Below are 27,468 nucleotides of genomic sequence, written 5' to 3'. Positions count from 1 at the left end.
TGGAATAACGACTTCATTGAAGTAACTGCAGGTTTCTTTATATTGACATATTTAAGCTGCTCAGTGGCGTTGTCCATCAGGTTAGTAAGTGTAAGTGGGGTCACCCTAATTGGTAGGGTTTGTTGGTGTTTGATTTTTGTAAAGATAGTGCTAAAACTAGGTTCTTGTTTGGGTGTTTTAGTTGGCTTCTTGGAGCCAGACTTTGTGGAGGAGGAAATGTTAAGGGTCTGTATTGAAGTCCACTGAGTCCGTTTTTTTTTTTGTTGTCCTGTTACCTGTTTGGTCAGTGTGACTTGTCAAGTGAGGTGGATGAGCGTTTCACGTAACTTTCTGGTTTATGGAAAAAACTTGATCAGTAAGACTTGATTGCATTGTTCTGTCAAATATCCCTGCCTCCAACTCTCACACTTTCGCCTGTGTGCTGTGATGGTTTCATCTTTGGCTAGGATGCTCTTCTTTGTTCTTTACAAATATGCCGGAAAGATCGACATAACAACCCAACTTGCTCACTACAAACATGCCTTTAATCCTTGAAAATCAATTTTCTCAGCATGAATGGACTTAATAGAATCTAACAATATCCCCATGGCCAAACTCCTTCAGACTTAAACAGTAAAATGTTTGTCTGTATGGACCTCCGCCAACTTTTCAAGAAGCTCAGAAATCTTGGTATTGAGAGGAATCGATTAATTGGTTTAAAAGAAAGCTTGTCAGCTTGTTTTTCGATGTTTAAAAAATGACAATAAATACAAATGACCAAAATATACTCTAAATAGCCTTAAAATAAAATATGTAGTTGATTTTCCAACAAGGGTACTGTAACCAATTGTTCAAAATCAGCAATTGACAACTTTTTTGTATAAAACATAGAACAATGTAACTTGTCAGTTAAAGGAATTATATCCTGCCTGTCAGCTCACAATGATCAACTATTGCAGTTAATAATATCACACTTTAAAGCAAAACCAAGCCAATTAAAAAAAGAAATACGTACATTTTTTCATGAAAATATACAATACTTCACAAAACATTTAGAAAATGAGAGCTGGAAAGAGGTATATTTTGCCAACGTTAAAAATAAATATGATACGTTTAACAACTTATTTGCTTTTAATTTGAATAAGCATTCCCCAAAAATATTAATAACTGAAAATAAGAAAAACCACAACTGGTTGACTGAGGAAATTAAACTACAAAACAAGAAATCATACAACAAAAGAGTAAAGGAAAAACACCAAGCAAGATATAAATTTTAAAAAATGTTGTGAAAACCAAAAAGACAGAGTTAAGACAACAATTAAATCAAATTAAATTTGAATATTTTGATCGAAAAATAACTAAATCTTGTAACATACAAAAGGCTGTATGGAATATAACAAACTCCAAAGTAGGGGCCAAAAAGACAAAATTACTCATATATAACTTTGAATGAAGGGGTTAATAAATTTACAGATCCTAAAGTAATCTCTAATATGTTTAACAACTACTTTGTAAATATAGTTAAGGATTTAGAACCTCGAAGCACTTTATGTAATAGGCACTTTATTTTTAAAAATCATTCATTTGAGCACTGCCTGTTAAAACCATCTTTTTAACTGAAATGTGTAAATATAGAAAAGGCGGAAAAAGTAATCCATTATTTAAAAAATAAAAACTCTTGGATATGATGATATACATATTACTGTGATTAAAAAAGGGATTAAAAAAAAACATTGGCAGACTTTTATTTCATTTGGTAAACTCATTGTTCACCACGGGTGTATTCCTTCACATCTGAAAATATCTAAAATTATACCAATCCCCAAAAATACAATGTGAAGAATGTTTCAAATTATAGACTTATAGCTTTACTTCCTTCCATATCATAAATGTATGAGAAAATTGTATGTTTACAACTAAAATCATACCTGGAACAGTTTAATTTATTAGATGATTCCAAATATGGGTGCCACTCATTGACAATCTTGTTGAAACATATTTTTAAATGTTATAAAAATTGAATCATTTGACGACATCATGAAGTTCAATTTTGAATGACTGCCACACTACAGTGGTGATTCGTGTTGTTCAAAAATAAACGACTACCAACTTCAGGGCCAAAGATATTATAAATAAAATTATTTAAAAATATTGTTTTATATAATAACTATGCATTAGTCGTACATTTACAACTCACCTTCCATTGCTAAAATACTTCTAAGTTCCCTATTGAGAAGTTCGAACCTTCTTTCTAAGTCATCTTCTTTCTCTCTGAAAATATACACAACTTTAGAAAGAAGTTAATGTTGTTGGACAGGCTCTCAAGATGAAGGTTAGCAATAGAACTGGGAAGTTTGAAATAATATGTCAATAAACGTAGCGATGCATTACATTATTTTTTCTATATTTAAAACTTTTTCCTATAACATGTAAACCCTTTGATGCGGTTTTTTCAGCGTGCATGGTGACCACTATTGCAGGGCTTTCATGAAAAAAGCTAGTAAAAATACACAGAGGTTTAGTACAGCCTCAATATCTTACTAATTTTGGTAAAATATCCATGATCTTTCACTCAAATACTCATAATGAAACCCACAATAAATCTGGTATAATAATTTTGTTATTTTTGTATGTTAAAATAAAATTATTCATTAATGTTAGACAGGAAAGAAACATCCTATCCTGAGCTGTAATTTGGATAACTTATTATAGCTTTCAGATAACATATTACACTATCAAACACTTTTCTACAGAAAAAAAAAAATTTTACTAATGCAAATAATCCACAAATGTCAACACTTTGTTTACTCACACCACCATAACTGTTATCAGATGACTGAAACCTGTTAATATTCAACAAAATAAAACAAACTAAATAAAAAATTGTATGAACATAATATATTTCCTGTTTTGTCTACAACGTTCTCTTATACATATTTAGTTGGAAAAGTTCCAGAGCTGGCTACAAGATGAAACCACATAATGAGGTTGTAAGTCGGCACATTCCTATAATGTCAAATAATATCAAAGGGTTGAAAATAAATTCTCCAAAATATAATCAGAATCTAAATTCAAACCATTTTTAAGATCCTAGTAAATAATTAAAAGTCTAGTATGGTGTGACCGTCTCATACTTACAGTATATTTAACTGCATTTGTCTTCTGAGCAGGGCATTCTTTTTGTTGACTAGAGTAAACCATTTTGCCATCAGACTTTCTTCTCTGTCTTTGTCAGTACCTGGACAATACAACAAGATTATAGAACTATTAAACTCCCTCCTACATCAACTCCAACACTTCACATCATAAGTACACGCAGGAAGATATAAAAGTAGCCCAAGCAAATAACATTTCTGAGGTGACAAAATCTGATTAAATAAACTTCTCACAAAAATCTAAATTCTCGAACTTGGCAACTGGCCAACAATAACAGTTCTTGTAACTTGCTGTGTAGATAATTTCAAATGTCCTAACGTACAATTGAACACAACCAGTGGGGCAAACTGAGTTGTTCTTTGTTTTAAAATTAAACACTAAACTTTGTTAACTTTAACAAGTGCTTAAATTTATGGTTAGGTTTTAACGCTTGAAGAAGAGGTCCAGATATCGGTGTTTAAGATATTTTTAAAACTTCTTCAAATCTGTTGATAAAATCTTCAACTGGCTGTGAGAAGTTGTTTCTTTGCTGTTCTATATTGAACATTAAATCCTTTGCACGCCAAGTAGATACGTATGTTGTTTTGCCCCTAGCCGCCAAATTACTGAATATTTAATTTTTTGAAAACTGTAAAGCCATTTTATTTATTTGTTTAAGTAATTGAATTAAAGAATAAAAAACCAATAAAATGCTTTTATGGGCGGCATTTTTTAAAACAAAATATAGATATTTTTCTATTTTAAGGACCAGTAGGTATGAAATGAATGAAAACTTTATTTTGATAAACTGAATAATTTTTACAAACGTATACAGGTACATGAAGTAGATATGATGTGTGATAAGTAAATAAATACACATTTTGGAAAACTGTTTTCTGTTTTTTTTACGAATAATCGTCCAAAGTATGTAACCCCAAGAACGAAATCGTCAAAGTCCGGATCGTCTTGCGTTAGCCTTTAAATTATGGTAATACGAGGGCTGTTTTTTTAAGTAAGGGGCCGTTCTCCCAATACCGTACACGGTAGTAGTCCGCGTTCCTGCCGTATAACGAGCGTGCGCCCTCCCCGCCTTCCGGCATTCCTAGCGAACAACTTCATGTCAGTTGCAGCTCTGTAGCTAACCTGTATGCATTACTGTGGATCTTTAAAATGTTTAAGATTATCGAATTCACCCCTCCGCGTGTGAGATTCGGTCAGTGATACGATTTTTGACTGCAAAGAAACATGTCGGCTGCCTGACATTCACCGTCAGCTTTGTGAGGTGTATGGTGCCAAGGCAATAAGTGAAGGTAAAGTGCGGAAAATGGGTCCCGAGAATTTAAAGATGGCCGCGAAAATGGTCCACGATGAAGATCGCTCAGGCCGGCCATCTGTGATCACGGGAGATTTGGTTACTGCAGTTGACGCAAAAAATTCATGAGGACCGACGGTTCACAATAACCACTCTCTCTATGGAATTTCTCAAGTGTCCAGGTCAGTACTGTACAAAATTGTGTCAGAAAACCTAAACTTTAAAAAAATTGTGCTCAGATGGGTACCCAAACTCCTCACTGAGGATCACAAAAAAAAACGAGATTAAGCAGTTCTTTGACTTTCTTGAACCCGCTACGACGAGGAAGGAGGACGTTGTAATGTGGAGTCGAATTGTCACAGGAGATGAAACATGGGTATCCCATATCACTCCTGAATCAAAGCAACAGTCCTTGGAAATGGCGGCACACAACATCTCCAGTCAAAGTCAAAAGCCAAGCAAACGCTGTCCGCAGGCGCAAAGTTATGGCAACTGGAGTTCTGGGACAGGCGCGTGTTTTGCTAGTGGACTTTATGCCGCGAGGAATGACGATTAACTCAGAAGCCTACTGGCGCAACCCTGGCCAGTCTCCGACGCGCCATTCAGAACAAAAGACGCGGCATGCTGACAAAGGGAATTCTGCTCCTCCACGACAATGCAAGGCCTCACAAAGTGCATCCACGCTGCTCGGACACAGGAAAGATGATTCGCGACCTCTCTTTGGCTGGGAAGTTTTGAATCATCCGCCGTACTGCCCCGACCGCTTGCTCCGAGCGATTTCCACCTTTTTCGGTACTTGAAAAATCATCTTGGCGGGGGGGAAGCGCTACAATGACAACGAAGAAGTCAAGACGGCCGTGAACTCCTGGTTGTCAGAGCAGGCGGCAAATTTCTTTGAAGAGGGATTTCAAAACTTAGTTTTAAGATATGGATAAGTGCCTTAACAAACAAGGCAACTATGTAGAAAAATAAAAGAAAGTATGTAGATTCTGAAAATAAATGTATTTTGAAAAAAAAAAATTGTTGCTAATTTTATTTAAAAATAACGGCCCCTACTTAAAAAACAGCCCTCGTATATTCACAAGTTACGTCAAAATAATAAATAATAGTTATTACTATAGGTAATAATTATAATAGTTCACAAGCACTAAACGTAATATAAAACTAATTAAAACTGTAAAAAACATAAACTGTCCGTGAGCAGGAACACTAGACATAGAAACTTCACAAAAAATGCCGGCGCTTCACGAAATGGCGGGGAGTATAATCGCTTTGGGCGTTTCGCGAAGGGAGTACGGGAAACAAACATGAATAGAAAGCAGCTGTTCACATGAGGGATAGAAAGAACATGACATGTTAGAAAGATCAGCTTATCGATTCGATACTCCTCAAACGTTCAGTTGGCACGTTAGTTTAATGCACTAGGCAGCAAAAGTGACTTTCTCTGCCATCTAGCGGCAAATTCGACAACTATTAAACTATCTAATGTTTGTAAAATGTAGTTCGCGATATAACTCGCTATAAAATGGGCGTTGTACGGACTTTTATGCATGCGAAATAACTCGCTTATGGCGTGCAAAGGGTTAAACATGTTGTATGTCTGAATTTAGGGTCACGTAATACATTTTATTTATGTTATGTATCTAATTTTATTTGCCATAATAATGTGGAATATTTAAAATGTTGATAGTAAATAATTCATTATGACCACCAGAAAAAAGAAAATAATTTGGTTTGGTAGTGAAATACAATTTGAAAAAGCAAAACATACATGGATGAAGTTAGAGGTAGTGACTGATATACTGCCCCTTTAGTTGAATAACTTCCCTGAACGTGGCTGCCAGAACCCAAAACCACTCTCCATTCAAAAGTTTGTATATCTACCTTATACAGCACAGTTTATAGAAATGATAAGTATACCAAAAAAGCCCAAAAAAGTTGAAATTTTGGTATCTTATAAATATTTTTGGCTATGCTCATTGTCCAATTCTGTTATGTATGTATCTAGAGAAAAACAAAATGTGTTCTGAAATGCTTAACCATTTCCTAAACTCATAAACAATCTTTTGTGTCTCGATTATTTTTTGAGATGTTGAAAAGGTGTATATAAAATCCCATTAGGATAAATTGATAATATATAATATATGTTGCTGACACAAAATCTATCTACTTTTTCCAATTGAGCTGGAAAGACTATTTAAATCTAAACTTAATTCTGATGCTGAGTCAAACGAGAGCATCAACAGGTTTAAACTAATCAAGATCAGTGTTGTACCGTCTACGCAAACTTTACCTGTTTCCATCACTTTCCGAATTTCTTTTTCTAATATGGCAGCTTGTTTGTCAATTTGTTTCTGTTCTCGTTCTAACGCCTCTAGTTCATTTTGAATGTAGTTGATCACGTCTTTTCCAAGCTGAAATCATATATCGCAATATGTTAATTTAACCCTAACAGTCCAATTTCACCTGCAAATTTAATTATTATTGTAGCAACTGGATTTACTTAAAACATTGGTTATGTCAAATATGAACAAAGGATGATCTTTATCTAACTTGGTCACTGCCATAATTATTCTGATCTACCAAATTTGTGTTAAACTTAAAAAGACTTTTGTAAATGATATACCAGATTTAATGTTATACAGCAATTAAGTGAAATGTACAAATCAGCAGTATGCCAAGCACAAAAAGAGAAATAATCAATGATTTAATTACCAACATGGGTTGGTTTCAATTGAGATAGTATGGGTTTATTGCCCAATGAATACATTTTCAATTTATGTATCCAATGCACTCTCTGGATAAGTTATTCAAATTTCATGATCAAAACTCACAGAAAAATACCAGAAAACTGGTTACACAAGATCCAGTTATTAATTTCAATGTGAAAGTTTTAACTGAATATATAACTAAACAACTTTAACTTACCCCTCGAGGCTGTCTCTCTGGTGATATTCTCTCCATTAACGAAGTGAAAGAGTGAAGAGGTGAATTTACAACGGGTTTTGTAACGTTTTCTTCCTTGTTGTTCAAGACCCAAGGGGGTGTGTTTTCTTCATTGTCACCCTAAAAATATGACACAATGAAGATTAAATTTTGTTAAAACATGTTATTCTTTATAACACAGTGTATGTTAAAATATATGTTTTATGACCTCTTGTTAACTTACGAATGTATTCTCAATTGAATAATTATTAAAAAACAAACATGAGAATAATTTTAACTGAACAAATTTTTTATTTAGCGCAGACACATACAAATATTTTGTGCTAAATCAGAGACGTGGCTGAGAAGTGATGATGATACGATTATTATTTCAAGTTATTTGGAGTTTACAGAATTATGATACAAATTCATAAGCTAGCGTATCTTATTTATCCGTATTCCCGGCTTATCCAGATCAGTTTTACAGAGTAGAGAGTGTCCATTTACTTGAAGAATATACTGTTTTTATTGAATTTCAGCAAAATTTATTTTTCTTTTAACCCCTTAACTGCTGCGCAATAAGGCAACCGAGCACCACCAGCGCTACTCTCATCTTAAAACTGTTTTAGACACGGGAGGTTATTGTTTATTTTTTCCTCCCTACAGGCCTTAACTGCTCTCTGGTGGCTATTTTAAGTACTAGGATGAATGAAGCGCTGCTTTACAAATGTCTTAGCCTAGTTTACAACTATGTTACTATGTCAAGAGCACATGTTTATATCAAAATATTAGCTCTTGTCTAACTGCAATTTATTAGCACTGTGTAAGTTTTGTTGTGTGATGATTTTTATGATTTGTTCATTTCAGCATGTGAGACGGCTAATAGTCACAATAACAAATGAAAAATAAGGCAATTTCTTGAAGAATTCAGTTCACAGTTAAACAACGAAAACATCTGGTTGTCGGAAAGTGGTGGATATTATAACAGGATTATATAACCAGTTAATTTTTTATTAAAATGTTGGCAAAGAAATAATTTTTTATTTTAAGTACAAGCAATTGTTGATAAGTGTACCAATATCCACCATCTATCTTTGAACCCGCGATTGTCCCAATCAGCCGCGGTAATGGCTCGGTGCTACTGTACATATCAATACGTCATGTAAATGTCACCATTAGGCAGGATTCGGCCTTGGAGGCCGACAATCTTACAGATGGTAACTTCGCACTGAATCCATGAGCCAAATGTCTGAATCGGCTGTTCTTTTCTACTGAGCAGGACTACTATTACAATGACTCATCATCAGCAGGGTTTGACTAACCTGTTTAACAACGGTCAAAACTCAACTGTTTTCGACCGTATTAAACCACTATATTTTTACAGTATTAACAATGTTCTGGTAGCCCTAGCTGGCTTCAGACTGACGGCTGGATGACCTATGTAGAGACTGTACGAGCAACTTGTAGTGTTGAGAAAGTTAAGTTTAGTACTAGCTTAATCTACAGTGTGTTCGATAAGTCAATACCCAATTTTATGTCAAATTAATGAAAAATGACCCAAATTTGTTTTTGTGGTGTTGGGTGAAAGAAGAAGAAGTTACAAAATCAGGCTAAACATTTTACAGAATCTCGAAAACAGAGTGCGGGAAGTGTTAACAAACATTCCAGCACAGATGCTGCAAACCTCAGTGGCAGATGTTCGACGGCGGCTGGAGAAATGCATTGCCAACACTGTAGTACATATTGAACTAAATTGATTAATTTATAGGGAATAAACCTTAAGAATTAAGCTTTCTTTTTTATGGCAGTCACAATTTCGCACCATAAAAAATAAAATATTTTATTTAATATCTAAGATGGGGATTGATTTATAAACACTCGGTAGAGACAGTTATTTATATACAACCTATATGTTCACAATTACCACAGACCGCCTGTAGTATCGACGGTCTCACCGAACAAATCAATCATGTTAGGGAAAATCAAAAGGTTCACAGTTGTTCAAAGCATTTCTACATATATAGAAAAACTCTAGTGTATGAAATTAAGACTGAGAAACCTAGATATTGTAAATTTTGTGCTTGATGGGTAACCAAACTTAGGATGATGGACTCAAAACAAACAGAATGGACCAGCTTTAGAGCTGTTTCTTATTTGTTACTATAAAGAAGGTGACAAAATTCTTAATCGCATAGTTATAAAAGATGGGTATTTTTTATCTCACTATCAAATGGAAAAGCCACTTAACAGAGTAGGCTCACATCTCGTTGCCACGATTGGTTACATGCATAGGGGAGAATTTTATTCAATAGGTATTGAACATCTTGTACCTAAATAAGATGAGTGCTTCTATGTAAATGTTACTATATTGAACAATTCTATGGGAGGGTTCACTTCTAACTGGTTCGTACCTTCAAGTTGAACCTACCTGGGTACAGCACAAACCAATGTGTCACTTCAATTTGGGCAACCCTATCGATAACCAGGAGTGGCACATCACTAACCATAAATGTCGAGATATTGGGTTGCAAGGTAGATCAATAGGTCTAGTCTACTGTGGAGGATGACTGTTGGAGTTGGTAGGGTCCTTAAGTGCTAAAAGCAGTTGATAGCCTAGACATAAGAGTGTGCTACCTCTGCCCACTGACTGGGGATGGCTGTTACACAGTCAATGGTCATAGCTGCTCTCCTCTTCTTTGAGGCATATTTTTTTGTTTTCTTAGGACAAGAAGCTTATAAATTGCAACTATCCCTATAAGAACCTTTGCGCTGCTTCCGGAGTAACAGGATATTCAGGATGGGTAAGGTTTGGGGTAGGGGCTGTCTCCTATCGAGATCCATAAGGAAGAATTTAAGGCACTAATCTCAAGTCATGTCCCCTTGAAAAAAGGGGAGGCCAGTTCTGAACCAGCCTCTCCAGTCAAAGCAGGCAGGGGGTGGCACACCCTTGTTGAGATTAGCAACAACCTCTGATACTTAGGGAACGAACCCCACCAATTCCAACAGTCATCTCCCGCAGTAGACTAGACTTATCGATTTACCCTTGTACCTCAGAATTTGCAGTTAGTGATGTGCCGCTCCTGGACATCCATAAGGTTGCCCAGATTTAAGTGACGCATCGGTTTTTGCTGTGCTCAGTGGTGGGTTCAACTGGAAGGTATGAACCAGCCAGAAGTGATTCCTGCTGGGAATGGCATGACTGATATATTATAGTCCCTAAAATCCTTTCTCGTGGATCTCTACAGGAGGCGGTCCCTTCCCCGAATCTTACCCATCCTGAATATCTTGTTACTCCAAAAGCAAACGCAAGGGTTCATTCAGGACTAAGTACAACGAGAACCCAGCGTTTCTCAGCTACTAAGAGAACAAAAAAAGTTAAAAAATAGTTTGATAGTAATTTTTTCAAACATATATAATAAAAAACTGTAATGTTACGAGTAAGTTTTTATTTATGAATAAAACAATTTACTTTCGGAACAATCTTCGTAAACTTTCGAAAACTTGCACAATGCCTTATATTTATCACTGAGGGGTGATTTATGATCGCCAACGTTATGAGACAATTTCTATAGAATCTAGTCAACTTACTTTTGAAGGAGATTTTAAATGCAGCGGAGAACTGTGCTCACTAGACTTATCACTTGGTGTATTTTCTTTGCCTGCAACATTTTAATAAATCGATACAAATAAACAAAAGCAAAGTTACTTAACTTTAAAATGTGTGTTACTCATGCATAACAATTTTTTTTCCAGTTATATGAGTAACGCCTTTTACTTTGACAAAAACTCAATTATTAATGATTTTGGTGTTTGATACAAAATCCATTATTCATTGCAACCTCTGGTAAATTGACACACATTCAGATTGTCTTGGGCTACTCAGGTGGTGTTAAATGCTAAGTCACTATTTGTGACAGTACTAGTACGCCAGAAGTGATTGCCAAGTCCTCAGTTGAAGTTTTATTATACAACAGCTTTGCGTCATCATCATACATCAAATTTGTCTATGAATTACTGACATTAATAATGTAAGAATAGTAAATAATATAATCTATAGTTTTACAACCATTCTTTGTAGAGCCAAACTAGTAAAACTCATGTTGTTTTGTAAGTAGCAATTGTTTTAAAAATGTTTAATGTTAAAAAAATTTAACATTATATTACTTGCCACTTACTCTTTTAACTTAATTTAACAATTTCTGAAAATAAATACTGTAATGAAATGTGTTTAAATTATTTACAGAATCCATCTGGAAATTAATTAACTAACAATGTACCCCTAGTTAAAATACAACAAATAATAAATAAGAAACAATTATTAACTCACATGCAAAGATTATTTTGCTTTGCAAAAAATATAATTTACTATAACAATAGTTTTTGTCAATCAAATTACATACAAAAGCCTTTTGAAATGTTCATAGGAATTCATTAGCCTGCTAAAAAATAATTACTATTTTTCATACTACTAATTTCATTAACTTAATTGTGAATCTTATTTATTAATAAACAATTATGTATTTTGTGTTAGTATAAGGACACTGCAAATATTTAAACTGCTATCACAGTGAAATGACCTTGTTTTGTACCCCATAAGAACAATATTAAAGTTTGAAAGTTCGAACTAAAATAATCCTGCTTACACATCCATACTCTACAACACTCTCAGCACCACGTGAAGTTTCATAGTAGGGATACATACACTCGATGTAGAGTAACATTAACACTTGGGACTGAAAGTGTTATATAGCAATATTTTACTAGCTAAAATACACAATGTTAAATACAGTACAAATATTGTTTGAATTGATATAGCTAATAGGTTTCTTAATATATTTTTACATAAATAATTATACAAGGTGATATCAGAAAGTTTCCGGACTGTACTTGCCAAACAGCCAAACAGAAGAACTGTTGGAAAAATTCTGCACCTCATTCATGATGACCGTCGTAAAACAAAAAACGACTTGTGTAGCAGTGTTGGTATTGGCAATAGAACTTAAGAAATTTGAACCGAAAATCTAGGCATGCATCGGGTTACCGAAAAAATTGTGCCTCGGCTTTTGACTGTTGAACAGTGACGTGTTGATGTGTGCAGTGAACTCAGACATCTAAAAGTGACCCCACATTCATATCCAGGATCATAGCTGGGATAAAAGTTGGTTTTATGGTTATGATTCAGAAACAAAACAGCAGTCATCAATGTGACTGCTATTTTGATGCAAGCTCATTGCTTGAATTTATCAACCATCACATAAATCGCTATGTAATGATAACACACAACAAATCACAACTTGAACACATAAACTAACCACTTACAACAAAACTAGGCACAAAACTATTGCTGCAGAGGCTACTGGTGCACTTGATTGTACAGTCGCTTAAAAGAAATAGTGAGTGCGAGTACAGTCTGGGAACTTTCTGACACCATCATAGACACAATTGTTTATGGGTACATAGTACTAACACTACCTATTAACAGAGAATAATGTTAAAACTAAATTAACACTATGAAGAAGATTAGTTATTAATTTTGAATTAAACAACCCTGTGGTACTACAGGAATGTAAATAAACATTCACATAATGTAGACAGTTAATCTGCCATACAATGACGACGAAATATCTTTTCTGTGCACTTATCAAAATGTCACTTTTGGGTGACTGACAACTCACTGGGAGAGAAAGGGGAGGTGACGACACCCAGCCTAGCCTCAGCTATCAGACGCCGCGCACGCTCCCGCAACTGCTGTTGGCGCTCCTCCTCCGCCTGTAACAATCGGCAACGTTACACTCGTATCCCTTGAGTAAATTAAAACAATACACAATGTTCACTATTTGTTGTTGTTGCTATTTATCGCATAGTAACACATATTATTCAACTGAATAAACATTCTTAGTAACTTCACCAACTACGTAAACTTCACATTTTTTCTATTATATGTTTAATTATCAAAACCAAATATTCTGTTTATCTATCTGATCATTTCAACTTTATGACTGATATCGGTGAACAAACTACAAGAAGGGGAGCCACATTCACCAATTCATCGATCAGAGATTTTAATACGTCCTTTACTGTTCAGGCTTGTCGCCTTTGGAATGCTCTCCCCGATGATATAAGATATATTGTTTTTCTTTTGAATTATAAGTTATGAATTCATTTCAATATAGATTTTTACTCTAAGTTCATTTAATTTTGTATACATAAAGCTATGTTGTTATTTTATATTTAAATTATAAGTTAATAATTTACTGCAACTGTATCAAACTCAAACTATTGTAAATTTACTATTATACGATATGAGGTTGAGTGGTAGGGCTTGATAGTCCTAACTCCACCTAGTTAATAAAGGCATTTTTCATGTCATTTCATTACTTAAAATTGGTTTATGCCCTAAATCTGTTTTAAATTGATGTTTTATTTTATTCTGACTATCAAACTCCTCCCCAAGGATTATCCTGCTTCAATTAATCTATTGATAATTCATTGATAAATTTGTTTACACGAATGGGCCTTGCTACCATTAACTTATATATATTTTTGTATTTTGTATTTTTGATATGATAATTACTAGAGAAAACCTGTCTCCAGTTGTAGTCTACAGTTACAATCAATTTACAGCTTTATTGTAGTTAACCCTTTAGGTACGACAAGTCTGCGTAGTAGATAATGTAATTCTTTGTTCAAACTTCGTTAATGACGATGCAAGGTTTAAAACGATAATAGGGTTTCGGACATTTGCCTTTGTTATATATTACAACATGTATAAAACAATGGTTTGAGGATTGAATCTATCCTCTTTGTAAGATGAGGATATCATTAGTCAATGAAAAATAGAAAGAAAAAGGAGATGAAAAAAGTGGTAAAAAAACTGCTAGAAGTTTAGGAGAAAATAACATCATTAAGTATGTGTCCATTGTCCCCAGATTGTATTTATGTAGGTTTATTCTTCAGCCCTTTTTTTAATTAGAGAGTTAAATATTTAGATGATTATCAAATTATCAAAATGTAGTGGCAATATCTGGTCGACATTCTGTTTGTATGAGAGTCCTTAGAAAATACTTTGCAAGGAATATCCCAAAAATTGTCCAGAAAATATTAGACAGCTAACTTGCACAAGGGACTCTGTACTATCAGTTCTTAGCAACATAAAAAATCAACTTAACTCTGTTCATGGTGCAACACGACAAGAACAGATGTAGAGACAAACGTACATAGCACTCATAGTGGTGATATTAGCACATAATTTATCCTTGTAATAAGAGATAAACGTCTGTGGCACAAATACACAATATTTACAAAGGGCTGATGCAACATCCTTATTGTATCCTAGTATATCTACATGGAAACAAATTATGTAGTGTTTTTTTTTTACTATTATGAAAATGATTTGACCTCAATTAACCCTGGAACTGGCAAACGCCCGATATCGGGCGTTTTAGTCGCATCCTAGATGGCAGCGCCCGATATCGGGCGTTTTAATACGTCTTTTTTTTCTCAATATTACGTACTTAAAACACGATCAAAGAGTATCGGTATTGATAACAATCGAAAGAGGAAGGTTAAATTTATGTAAATAATACACTAATAAATAATTTTATCGTTTCGTTACACGTCCATACGTTTTGTAATCTCTAAATTGTTTGTTTACATTCTCCCGCGTACCGCGCTAGTTGCGCGCGCGCAGCGATGAGTCAACTGGTTCATTCGGCTATTGTTGTTTCGTCAGCTGCATGGTGTTCTGTCTGGTTTATTGTTTGTTTGAGGTCGTTGTAATGATGATTGTGTATATGACACAATAATAGTAAGTTTTTTTGTGCGTGTTTACATAATGGATCGTAATTTCCGCGATCGTTCAAGTGACATTCGAGAACTAGTTGTACACGAAATAAGCAACGATGAGGATTCCGATTTAGACATTCAATCAGAACATAATTTAAAAAATAGAAAATTAATATAAAGTAATAGTTACAAGATTGTACAAATCCAAGTGAGCTTTGAAGTTCTTACTTTTGTTGGTAAGTAGCACTTTCGAATGTCAGTGTACGATTTTTGTATCGTTTACCACATGTAAAAATAAATACCTTATAAACTATGTGTTGTTTTATTTTTACTCAGAATTAAATGCTCTTCCTTTTGTATATTTTGAATTTTGCGTATCACTAACATCAACAATTTTATAAATCAAAAACTTTGAACTAACTTTTCTTTTTTCTAAAAAACATTTTTTTCCTGAAGAGGTAGAGTAAGGGTATTTTTTTGTTTTAATTATATTGTGTGAAAAATGTTCCTTGAACAATGCTGAATAAAGAAATATATAATAAGTTATAGGTATTTTATAGTAAACATGTAATAATAAAATAAATATAAGGCAATGTATGAAGTACTAAAACACTCTGCCACTGAGAGAAATATGACCGCCAGTTCCAGGGTTAATCAACTAATTTCTCCGATGGTACACCTACAGTTACTGTTGTTCCGCAGACAGTACAGACCTGTACAGGTGAAGTAGGTTGTGAGTTCTTAGCCACGTCCCTTCTCGCCTGCTCCAACAGCTGTCTGGCGCGCTCCCTCAGCTCCTCATGACGGTTGCCTCCCCCTCCCCTCGGGCCCTGCACACGGCGTTAGTCAACACACCACACCACACCATCATGCCGTACTGCAGCTATGTTTAGTCAACACTTCTACTTCTACAACTCTACTGGCTGGAGTCCAGTCAGACCAGTGAAAGACGTTCTTCTTTTTAATAATGTACACTTATTTCAGATTACCTTGCATTAATGGCATGATTAACCGTGATGATTCACTATTATATGCTGAAATTTCTGTAAAGCACTAGACTGTAGATAATTTTTGTTTTATACGTCCTGTATCATATAAAAAAAATGTAAGAAAACTGAGATTTGATCAAATCTATTAATTTAATTTAAAAACGCAAAACGGTAATAGAAGATATATAATTCAAAGAAAATAAAACCAACATGTTTGGACAATAATAACAACATGAAGAGTCTTTACGCAAAATGTGACTTACAAAAGAGTCATAACTACAGCATATTACTGATGCAAGTAAGTTTAGCTTCATTTCACCTTTCACTTAGTGTATTGTCTAAAGTCTGACATTGAGCGTGCGTGCGTTGATGTTATATAATTAATCACCCAAATACAATACGTCCAAAATTTCTAGGGAAGCAACTCGAGCCTACACACAGGCTTTTCTGCCCATGTAGGCTCATTTCCTAGGCCACTTTAAATTTATGTGTATAATATTTGTATGTAAACATTTAAATATTATAGTAATAAGATAATGGAAATACATTTATAATAAATTAATGTCCAATTAGTTATATAATTTAATTTCATAAAATGAATAGTTACTAAATTTATAACTACTTATTGTGGATTCATTGTTACACTTCATTTAAATTTTTCTCAAGAAGTTTTATCTTATTTTAAGTACTGCATGTATGTAAATATTTTGAAAATGTACTATGATTAAATTAAATTCGAATTGGAGCTTAACTCTACATCCACATTACATTAAATCACCATAGCTACATTTTTTTTTGTTTCTAAGTTAAATCAATCCTATATCGATCAGCCATACTTGCGATTGGTTGTAAATAAATAAATTGACTCGAAACAAAAAATAAATTTTGACAATCTGTTCCTTTATGTGTAGCCAAGAAACTGTATCCTTGAAAACGGTGATGGAATATATTGAAATATTTGTCATTCTTGGAGAGTTAATACTGTTGACACAGTAATTAGTAGGAAAAGCAATCCATTAATAAAAACAAACACAATTTGTGCTGCAAACAACTAAACTTACTTTAGGTCCCAGATCGTTGCTCAGAGAATGTGTGAGTGAGCGAGTCTCTGAGCCCTCTCTGCTGTTGTTGCGTGTTGCGTTGTTAGAGTTGATCACCCCCTCCTGTCAACATTATCAATTTAGTGTTTAATTTTTACCTATTATTCATTATTTTCTGTCCAAAAAATTAATTCTTCTTATCAACAAGTCTTGCTTGATAATATATTTTGTTATTTATATGTGTTTATATATAATTTTTTTATCTTATAACACACACAATTAAAAGCACTAGTTAGATTTGAGACCCGTCACAATATACTGTAGGTTAATATCACAAAACTTCTCACACTGCAATATCAACTGTAACTACAACTTCTGCTATGTGCCTATTTTATAGACTGAAAGCAGTAATACGATTTACAGTTTCTAAATACAGTTTATCTACAAGTGACACTACAAGTTTATTAGTTACAAAGTAAATTTTGCTTGCTTCTAAAGTATTTCTGAACGCGTTATTTTATTTTTAACTGGTTTAAAAGTAAAAGATTTCTTTAAAAACAGCCGTACTTAATTTCTATATTAAAAAATGCCAGAGCACCAATATAAATAAAATGTTTTGAAAATACATTATTTTCCACAAAACATTCTACAATTCTTCGAGTTACATTAGATGATACCTTGAAATGGGAAAATCACATAAATCAACTATCCTGAACTATCAACTATCCTATTAGAACATTTTACTCAGCATGCTATGAAATTTGTTAAATTCAAGACTTAACTGGTTTAAGAACAGCAAAAACTGTTTACTTTGGTTATGAGACAACATTATTTCTTGGAGTAGTTCACCGCTTATCAAACATGATTTTGAATTTACTTAAAATAAACAGAACACTGAACTTTAAAATATATCCAATCATGTAGAACTAGTTTTTCTAGTATCTACATTTTGGCCGTAAGGAGTATATCAAACTCTCCAATGACAAATGAGCTACTACTGAGCTGACTACCTTAAATCCTTACTCTCAATAAACACCTGGGATACTACACTGTGGATACTGATACTGATTTTGCAATATTCCAAGAAGTAATGCACATTGCCCGAGACATCTCCTGTCCAATAATAAAAGCAATGAATAGAGTTGTCTGAGCACCTCATCAAGTACTTTGCTCAGATAGCAGAAATTACTCTGCAGAAGTCTCATCATTAGCAAAGAGTCAGGAAGGGCATGACTACTACAACTACAACTCTTCTCACACAACCATTTCAACTAAATCCCACAACTCAAAAAGAGGTCAAATCTGCAATCTGAAGCCTAAAATATAAATCTAGCAGTGTGAATAAATACTCATCTAAAACCTTAAAACACTCTGCTGAAGAATTAATTCCACCCCTCACTACAATTATATATAAATAATTTTCAGGATAATTTTCCTCCTGAACTGAAAATGTCTAAAATACACCCCAAATATAAAAAGACCACCGTCAGAACCTGAAAACTACCAACCAATATCCAAATTTTCCAAATTATTGATAAATAGTTTTAATAAGACAAATGGGTTTCAGAAACTGAGATCAACAACCAATGCTATCATCAGCATAGTCGAGATCATCATTGACAACATTGATGACAAAAAACACGTGACAGCTTTATTCCTTGGACTATAGCAAGACTTTTGATTGTTTGGGGCACAGCTTGATCTTCAAAAAATTAGCATCCTTAGGACTTAGAGGTATTGCAAAAGATTGGTTTACGAGCTATCTGCAAGGACGATCTCAGGTTTTTGAGCTAAAATACACCACATACAGACTTTCAACCCACAATCAAATCAAATCCGCAACAAGTCACAAGAGGAGTCCCTCAGGGATCTGTGCTGGGCCCTGCACTATTTATAAGTTTATTAATGACTTTCCCTCTTTTATACAAAACCACAGCATTCACTGTATAATGTATGAAGATGACACAACCCTTCTGATAAAAAACGACTTAGCAAAAAACTTTAATTTAACTTCTTGACATCACAGCCTTGTATTCTACCTTCACTTACAGTATAAATAATTACTTAACACTAAACCCTGAAAAAACAAAGCAAGTACACGTCAGTAAAAGAAAAGACCAAATATAAGTATCCATGATGTATCGGTGGCTAACAAGGTTAATTTCCTAGAGGTTACTCTAGACAGTAATATTTCATGGACAGAGCATGTAAACGACATCCTAAAATAGATCAGCTCTGGTATCTATGTTGTTACACAACTAAAATGGAGAAATAGATTGGAACTCAGGGAGCTGTGTAAACAGCTTATTATGCAATAGTTGAATCTCTCCTTGGCCTAGAACCTCTTCAAAGCTGTCAGCAAGCATTTCAGTCACTTAGCATACTCACTGTAACAGTCCTCTACATCCATGAAGCCATCTTACATGTCTATAGGTTCAGCCTATAAACAAATGGGTGTATCCACAATTACCACACTCGTCACACCTCCAGATACGTATTATCTCAACATTGGACTGCACTTTATGGAAAAAAAACTTTCTTACCTTGACCAAAAACTCAAAAATTACCATACAACCTCAGGATCTTATTAGGAAATAGACTCAAGAGAGAACTTCGAGATTTTCTAGTGATAAGACCAATATACACTCTGGAGGAGTTCCTGACAATACCAAGAGTAGATAGTCAATTTAAATGTAGTTTGTTCATGTCACTACCAATGTACTAAATTTCCCTTAGCATGGAGGGAGATTCAATAATTACATACCATCAAAACATTAACTAAACAGTACCTGCTTGAAATGAAATTTACACATATACATGATTACAGTCCTGATTCACCAGAAATGGGTAACCTCTAATTTCAAACTACTAATTGTATCTATGTATCGGTTCGTTTGCAATGTAACTGTATGTACAAGTATGTAATTAATGTTTAAATACTCTTATACTGTATTATATGTTTATATCCTCTGCTTCCTGTTTGAACCAAATAGTATTTAAGTTGGTATTTTAATTTTATTTAGTTTGTAATATTTTTTTTCTTGACGAGCCTTATTAAATCATTGTAATTCTCTTTTGTGCTAATAAATAAATAAACAGCAATTTACCAACAGCCAGTGGTTAATTTCAGTGGGAACGCAAGGGAACGGCGTTCCTTTACCTCCCAAGAGTGCCGGAACGCAAGGGAACGCTTTTAAAACTACGAGTACAAGTTTTAGTTAAAAAAAATTGTAGGTAGGATCAATATTATGCTATGCTATGCGAGTGACTCGTAAGCAGATAGTAAGCGCCCGTACAAGCAGTTGTGAGCTGTGCTGTGATGAGTCTTGCACGGAATCAGGCAGGAGGAAGGTGACGGGCGAGTCATCCTAGTTTCGCGCATGCGCGGCTGCGCCTCTCAATAACAAAGCAATACCCACCCCACCCCCTTCCCTTTCCCCCTCCATTCCTTCACCGCGCCACCGCCCCAGTGATCACAAGTGTGTTGACTAGTTGACTTGACCTTGGTGTGGTTTTTCGCGTTTAAGTTACAAGTTGCATCGCATCCCATCATGCTTAAGTTCGTTTTTGAGGTGCAGGTCGTTGATTGTGTTCGTGTTTATGCTTATTAGTGCTGGTGCAGCTAAATAGTTTCCTAATTGACTATGACTACCAGAAAAATTGTTGATTTCTTTAAACCTAACCCTAAGAAACAAAAAGGTTATGCGAATAATGAGAACTGCAGTTCGGAAGCATTGACTACAACTTCAATTGTTGATCAAGATAAAAAAGAAGACGCAATCGGGATCAATGAGGATAATTGCGATTACCATTCCCCTTCGACTTCCTCGTCGGTCAAAATAGTATCCAGGTTGGTGGGTTTGGGATCTGATGCAGACGAAGCTAAGGTTAGTAATGAAAAATAATGATTTTGTTAATAGGGGTGAACAGCCAGTTTGTTGGTCTGAAGAACAAATTGTTGAATTTAAAGCTAAAAATCCATGGTTAATTGTGAACAGAGAACTAGGTTGCAACGTTTGCCGTAGTGTGAGTACTCTAGGTGCAGAGAAAACGAAGGGCCTAAAGATTAGCGAAGAGTGGGTTTTAGGAACTGTTACCGCTTATGGAAACAATAAAAAAGACCAGCAATCCTCTCTTAGGAAAAAAGATATTTTTACACCGTGGGTCTCGAGCTCATTCTTTAGCTGAAAAAATACTCATTGAAGCCAAGAAAGATACAATGAAAAAAGCTGTTGCTTCTATGCATAAAGAGCAGCAGATTGTAACTGAGCGCATTTTCCGCACGGCTTATAAGCAAGCTAAACTAAATAGGCCATTTTTTGAGTTTGAAACTGAAATTGATCTTCAAAATAATGAATGGCTTAGATATGGGGCGAATCCTACCATTCAAATGTTGCTTGCTCTCCAATATAATTCATCACATTTCTGATGAAATGAAATCAGACTTGATAAATGGCCTAATCAAGTCAGACTCTAAATTTTCCCTGCTTTGGATGAAGTCACTTCAGTTTCAAACAAAAATGCTTTGGTGGTTTATATCAGAACTGTTCTAAAAGGGAATGCAAAACCCTATGACAGTGTTCTTAACACTTTTTGAGCTAAATAGCACAACATCAGCTGGTATATTACAAGAACTTTTAAATCAGTTACAAGCATTAGGTCTAAGCTTTGAATTCATGAAAGACCATATGATTGCTCTAACTTGTGATGGTGCTTCAGTGCCACTAGGCAAGAAATCTGGCCTTGCTATACAGCTTACTGAAACGTTCCCCAACTTGTTCATTTGGCATTGTTTGAAACCCATCGTTTAGAGCTTGCCGTGCACGATTCCATAGAAGAAGTAGCTGGAATCAATCATTTTAAGATATTCATGGATAAAATTAGAAACATGTTTAGTTGTTCACCGAAAAACAGCAGGGAGTTGGCAGAAGTTGCTAAAGGACTAGAGGAGCAAATGTTGAAAATCGGCCGTGTTTTAGATACTCGTTGGGTAGCCTTCCAGCTTAATGGCGGTGAAAGCAGTTTGGACAGATTTTAAAGCTTTGTACAATCATTTCATTGAAGCATCTGAAGACAAACAAAGGGACTCGAAGCAACGTTCAACTTACAAAGGGCTTTGTAGTACATTATCTTCTACAACTTTTGTACACAGCCTGGCATTGATGTTCGATGCTCTAGAAGAGTTATCGGATTTGTCCTTACAGCTTCAAAAAATCAAGCCTCAACCTTATCCAAGCCCCACAGTGATGTAACACTGTTAATCAAAGTGTTTGAAAACCGAGTTGAAAACATGGGTAGACGTTCAGTGGAAGCTAAAATTGCTATTGACGATTTGATGTTTCAAGATGTTAAACTTTGTGTAAGATCCAAGATACCCAGTATTCCAGAAAAACAGTTCTATCGGACCCTCGCTAACAACTTGACTTCAAGGTTGCTATCATCATCTTCAAATGCGGCTGAACACTACACCAAAATCATGAATGACATCAAAGTGATCCACCCCATGTATTGGCCAAAAGACTTATCTATCACCTACGGAGAATGTGAGATCCAGCGAATCTGCGATAGATTTAAGATTAGCAGCTCTCAGGATATAATTAGAGACTTCAGACACTTCAAGCAGGGACTGAAGCCTATGTTAAGTGGAGAGAAACCTTACTATTCTAGAGCAACCGCCGTCGTTTAAGAAACTGATTTCCATCATAAATAGTATTGCAGTGTCCTAGTGCTGAATGTGAACGTGGTTTTTCTGCAATGAATCTAATTATGTCCTCCTCTTAGATCTTCACTCTACATTAGCACTGTTTGCGATTTATTGCGGATCAGGCTCTAGGACCTCCTTGTGGCTAGATACAATCCCGAGCGACACGTCAAACCTGGCTGGCGAAGGGACACCATTCTGCACTTGACACCAAGTCAAAACAACGAGGGCAGAAAAACTTACCATGAAGACAGCATTGCATTGTGGGAACTTTTTTCCTAAATCTGTTTTTTAAATATCTTTTAGAATTTCAGAACATTAAGTTTTCATTAAAATAACTAGCCTATGCCTAACTTATAGTTGTGTTCTGAACTCAAGTTTTCTGAGTTCTTTTTTGTACTTACAGTTAGTTTTGTGTATTGTTGTTTTGTTTCTTTTGTAGTTTTCACTTTAAAATATTAACAAACAACTAAAACTAAGTTTACCAACAGTCTTGGCATTGCCTTACAAATATTATACTACAAATCCGTACATATTTGTTATAATAACTAATAAGCAAATAAATAATCAACCTTAACTTTTTAAAAACTACACTAAATTTAAAAAAATGAAACCGTGTTACTCCACTCTGTGTGTCATTTATTTTGTGTGTAATTAAACGCTTCCTTTTTCCTTTCTAAGAAGTTGGTTTATTTTTGAATGTATTAATATTGTTTTGTACCCATAAGGTATGCAATTTTTTTGTAAAATATGCAAACTTGTAAAAAAGCTGTTTTATATTAACAAACATCCATTTACATATTAATATGTATTATTATTACTACTGTAATGTGTATAAATAAAACTGTGAATAAGGCTCAATTTGTTTTTTTATTTTACCATTCATTAAAAAATTAATATTGGCGAGCTTTTCATTGATTCAAACAAAATGGTCAATGAAATCAAACCAAATATTTCTGGGAAATTTAAAGTAGGCAACAAGGTGTTAATGGAGTAGAGTAGAGTAGAGAGTAAACTCAATAATTTAAATTCATGTTTTTTATTTTCTTACATCCTAATCAAGCACCTTAAAGAAAATAAACAGCATTAAAATATCACTTGGTATTTTATAAAAATGAATGTATTAATTATGTCTGGGTGGCCTAAAAACAAAGGTTTACAGTTATAATTTTCAAAAGTTTTCCTGGGTGAGGGCCCCCCTCCTTCCTGGGGTGTATTCCATACCCACCGGTTCTGAGCTTCCCCGCTTTAAGAGTTCCCACACCTAAAATTTTAGAAATTAAGCACTGCCAACAGCGACTCATTAAATCAAGACTGTTGGAGAAAGAAATCAAGAATAGCTTAATACAACATTGTTTCATTGAGATGACGTTTCATGGTCCAGACAGAAGTTATAAATAAAACGAATTGCTGGTAGTGTTGGAAATAAATTGATCTAAACAAGTAAATAACTGATTTCTCTATGAAAATTACAATTTTCTACACTGCCTGCAACATAAACTGTAACAAAGAGGTAAATGTTGTAACTCATTTACTCCTCAAACTGTATTTTATGGACAAACACACATATATGGGGTACATTATGGTGTTATCATTCTCAATTGTTGTTTAATTACTTTGCCTCTATTTTCATATAAAATATGCATTTTATTTTTCGTGCTCTAAGAGACAAACTTTGGACGTTGAAACGTTTTATCTGTATTCTTTCCCAAACACAAAAATTATGTTTTTTGGCTACAAACCGTTCTGTAATATCTCAACAATAAATGTTACAAATGAGCTATTCAATTATTAAATAATGGCCCTAATAAATTTCAATTTCAAAGACATAACTAATTTAAAACTCACGTTTATTTGTGAAGGTGGAGCTTTATTTCCTGGTTCGTTGTCAGCTTTTTGTTGGTTTCTGAAAATAAATTTTTTTTTGTTATTGAGCAAACACACAGAGGAAAAAACCTATATTCACTTAAGATTGTGTTTGCATTTAACCGTGGAGATGACAGTCATTTAATTTTAAGTAAAACAAGCCGTAACCATAAACATAGTCTAAAAATTGAAAGCCATGATACCGTCAAATGATTTGGTTGTTATAGTATTGGAAATTGTGTTTAGCGATGATGTTTTTGTGTTGAAGTGTATAATTGGCAAAATTTTACGACAATACATTTACAAATACTAAATACTTTTTTTTAACCTGTGACACATGACTATAACACCAGAAGTGTCACCACAATTCTGATTCGTACCCAATGATTGATCAAATATTTTTTTACAACTTACCCTTATTGTAAAATCTACACTCTTAACAGTAATCTCCCGACAGCTTTACACAACCTGACTCAAATTCAACATTTAGGAGAAAAACATTGAACGGTTGGAATTGGTAGGCAGAGAGAATACAGAACTAATCTGATCAGATTACAGTATTATTAGTTATCAACTGTCTTCTTTTCTTTAGCTATTTCCACATGTTTCACACATATGCAGTGCTTCTATATTATCATTGTTGTCCCTAAGACTTTACAACAGTGTAAATAAAAAAAAACCAAACTTTCACATTAAAACCTAACTTACATTTCTTCCTCCTCGTCTGATCCAAAAGGGTCCGTCAACTGTCTCCTGGTCATCAGTACAGGTCTGGATCCGGAGTTCACGGGAGACTTGCTCTGTACACAGATGACAAACATCTGTATTATTTGTTATTGTATTTGCAATCAAGTAATTTTCACCATCATTAACCCTATGCACTAGAAGGCAGTATTTATAATTTGTCCTGGGAGGTTGTTTGGCCAGCTCTACTGGCTGCCGCCATTTTGTCGGAAGCACGGATTAATTTTTGCCTCAATGTTATCTCAGCTCGTACGGCCATCACCACTGGCCACTAAACATAGCAGTTATTTTATAATATTCTCTTTGTTTTATAATGAATGGTGAGTGCTGAAATCTATCGAGCAGCTGTTTTTTAAAGTAAATTTTAGGTAAAGCAGTAAACTTTAAATTAGCCTATAATTCTTTTCTAAACAATGACCGTGCAAATAAGACGAATGATGTAGTGGACCTATACACTGAATTAATTGAAGGGATAGAGACCTAGAAAGTTTTATTATAAGACGTGTGCTAACTATTCTTGACTACAAGATATAGATGTATATTTTTAAAAGTTTTATTCCGTAGAATAATGTAAAGACTGAAAAAAATGTAAAATCGTTCATGTCTGAGTGTAACACAACTTTAAATGCCTACTTTATAATATTTTATTTACATATCTTTTTGTCTATATATATATATATATATATATATATATATATATATATAAAAGAATTAAATTTCTCAAATGTATGTTTTTCTTTGTATTAGAAAGATTCATTAAAAGTAAATTTTAAATTAGTTTTCATTTCTTCTTTAAACATTTAAAATAACTATGCAAATAACGCAGAGGATATAGAAAAATAATTTCAATCTGGGGAGGCAAACAAAAAATATGGCTGCTGATAATGAAAGTAGTGCAGCTGTCTGTACTGGCCATACGAGTTGCGAGGACAAACTACGGCAATGCTAACACAAGCTGTCTGCAATCTTGGTATTGCCAGTGCTACTAGCCTTTCGAGCGCAAAGGGTTAATATTATTAAAGATAACCTCACTTAAAGGCCAAGACCCTCCTGAACTGCTTTGTAGACAATTCAGACCCGATGTACCATATTACTGACAAAAACTGATGTTACCAGTGGCTATTGTTTTTTTAGGCTGCAAATAATAGAGAGAATTTTTAACCTACCAATCGTTTAGTTTCCCTTCTGCCAAATTGTTTTGTTTCTCAAAGATTTTTGTCTTACACAAAATAAATGGCTAGGACTTCCAGTACTGTCTTAGCTGTTTCAAGAGTACCAAAATTATGTTTATTTCTTTTCTCCTTTTGGATTTCTTACTTACTATTTCTTACTTCTTCGGTCAACTTGAACACCACCAATTTACTTTGGTACTTTTATATGTTGTCTTTGAATATTAAAGACTCGTTAATTGAACTTGAACATATTTTACATATAGAACTTTAAATGCTCCCAATTTATAAAAAAAACTCTTTACTGCATTAATAAAAACTACCTTCCATCCTATACTTTTAATTTGTACTTTGTAGCTGTGAAAAATGTACTTTATTTATTTCATATATACATTTAAGTAGTATAGTTTTAAGGTTTAACAATGTACTCATTAAACTTTGAGTATGTCATGTAATAAATATAATTATCAATTATAATTAAAGTAGACTTAAGATAAAGATTCGATCAAACAAGCTGTAATCACTTACTTTTTCTCTGTTTGTGTATTTTTCCTTAGTTGGAGAAAGCACTTTGCCCAATATACTCTTGGAACTAGCGAATATTACATCTTTGACAGATGATGGGGATTTCTCGCCGGAGTCGCTTATATCCGACACCAGGGGCAGTTTTAGCCGCAATGTGCTGCGAAGACTCTCCCGCTCTGTCTCTCCTTCTGATGAATCAATACTTCGGCTAGAAAACAAGAACACTTGTAATGGAAATATACTTGAAGGTATTTGCTACAGTTTAAAGAAGTAACTTGTCATATTCAAATTAAGACGG

The 27,468-nt window shown here is 34.3% G+C and overlaps 1 protein-coding gene across 2 annotated transcripts in view; it reads right to left on the bottom strand.

Annotated features, from left to right (window-relative positions):
* LOC124371184 (EH domain-binding protein 1-like) overlaps nt 1–27,468 on the bottom strand; it is a 75,519-nt gene that overhangs the window by 11,561 nt on the left and 36,490 nt on the right. Inside the window, exons 12-22 of one of the 2 annotated variants that reach the window (XM_046829498.1) lie at nt 27,174–27,378; nt 25,441–25,532; nt 24,715–24,772; nt 17,187–17,288; nt 15,850–15,966; nt 13,027–13,120; nt 10,940–11,010; nt 7,355–7,492; nt 6,720–6,840; nt 3,118–3,217; nt 2,177–2,250 (exon numbers count right to left, since the gene is read on the bottom strand). In XM_046829498.1, the coding sequence (XP_046685454.1) occupies nt 2,177–2,250; nt 3,118–3,217; nt 6,720–6,840; nt 7,355–7,492; nt 10,940–11,010; nt 13,027–13,120; nt 15,850–15,966; nt 17,187–17,288; nt 24,715–24,772; nt 25,441–25,532; nt 27,174–27,378 (1,172 nt within the window). The remainder of the gene's footprint in view (nt 1–2,176; nt 2,251–3,117; nt 3,218–6,719; nt 6,841–7,354; nt 7,493–10,939; nt 11,011–13,026; nt 13,121–15,849; nt 15,967–17,186; nt 17,289–24,714; nt 24,773–25,440; nt 25,533–27,173; nt 27,379–27,468) is intronic. The other variant, XM_046829499.1, reaches the window with a different exon arrangement.

The sequence above is a fragment of the Homalodisca vitripennis genome, unplaced genomic scaffold (assembly GCF_021130785.1).
Source record: "Homalodisca vitripennis isolate AUS2020 unplaced genomic scaffold, UT_GWSS_2.1 ScUCBcl_1000;HRSCAF=4057, whole genome shotgun sequence".
NCBI lineage: Eukaryota > Metazoa > Arthropoda > Insecta > Hemiptera > Cicadellidae > Homalodisca > Homalodisca vitripennis.
The sequence above is the reverse complement of the archived record's forward strand: the minus strand, read 5'-3'. Positions and strand labels throughout refer to the sequence as shown.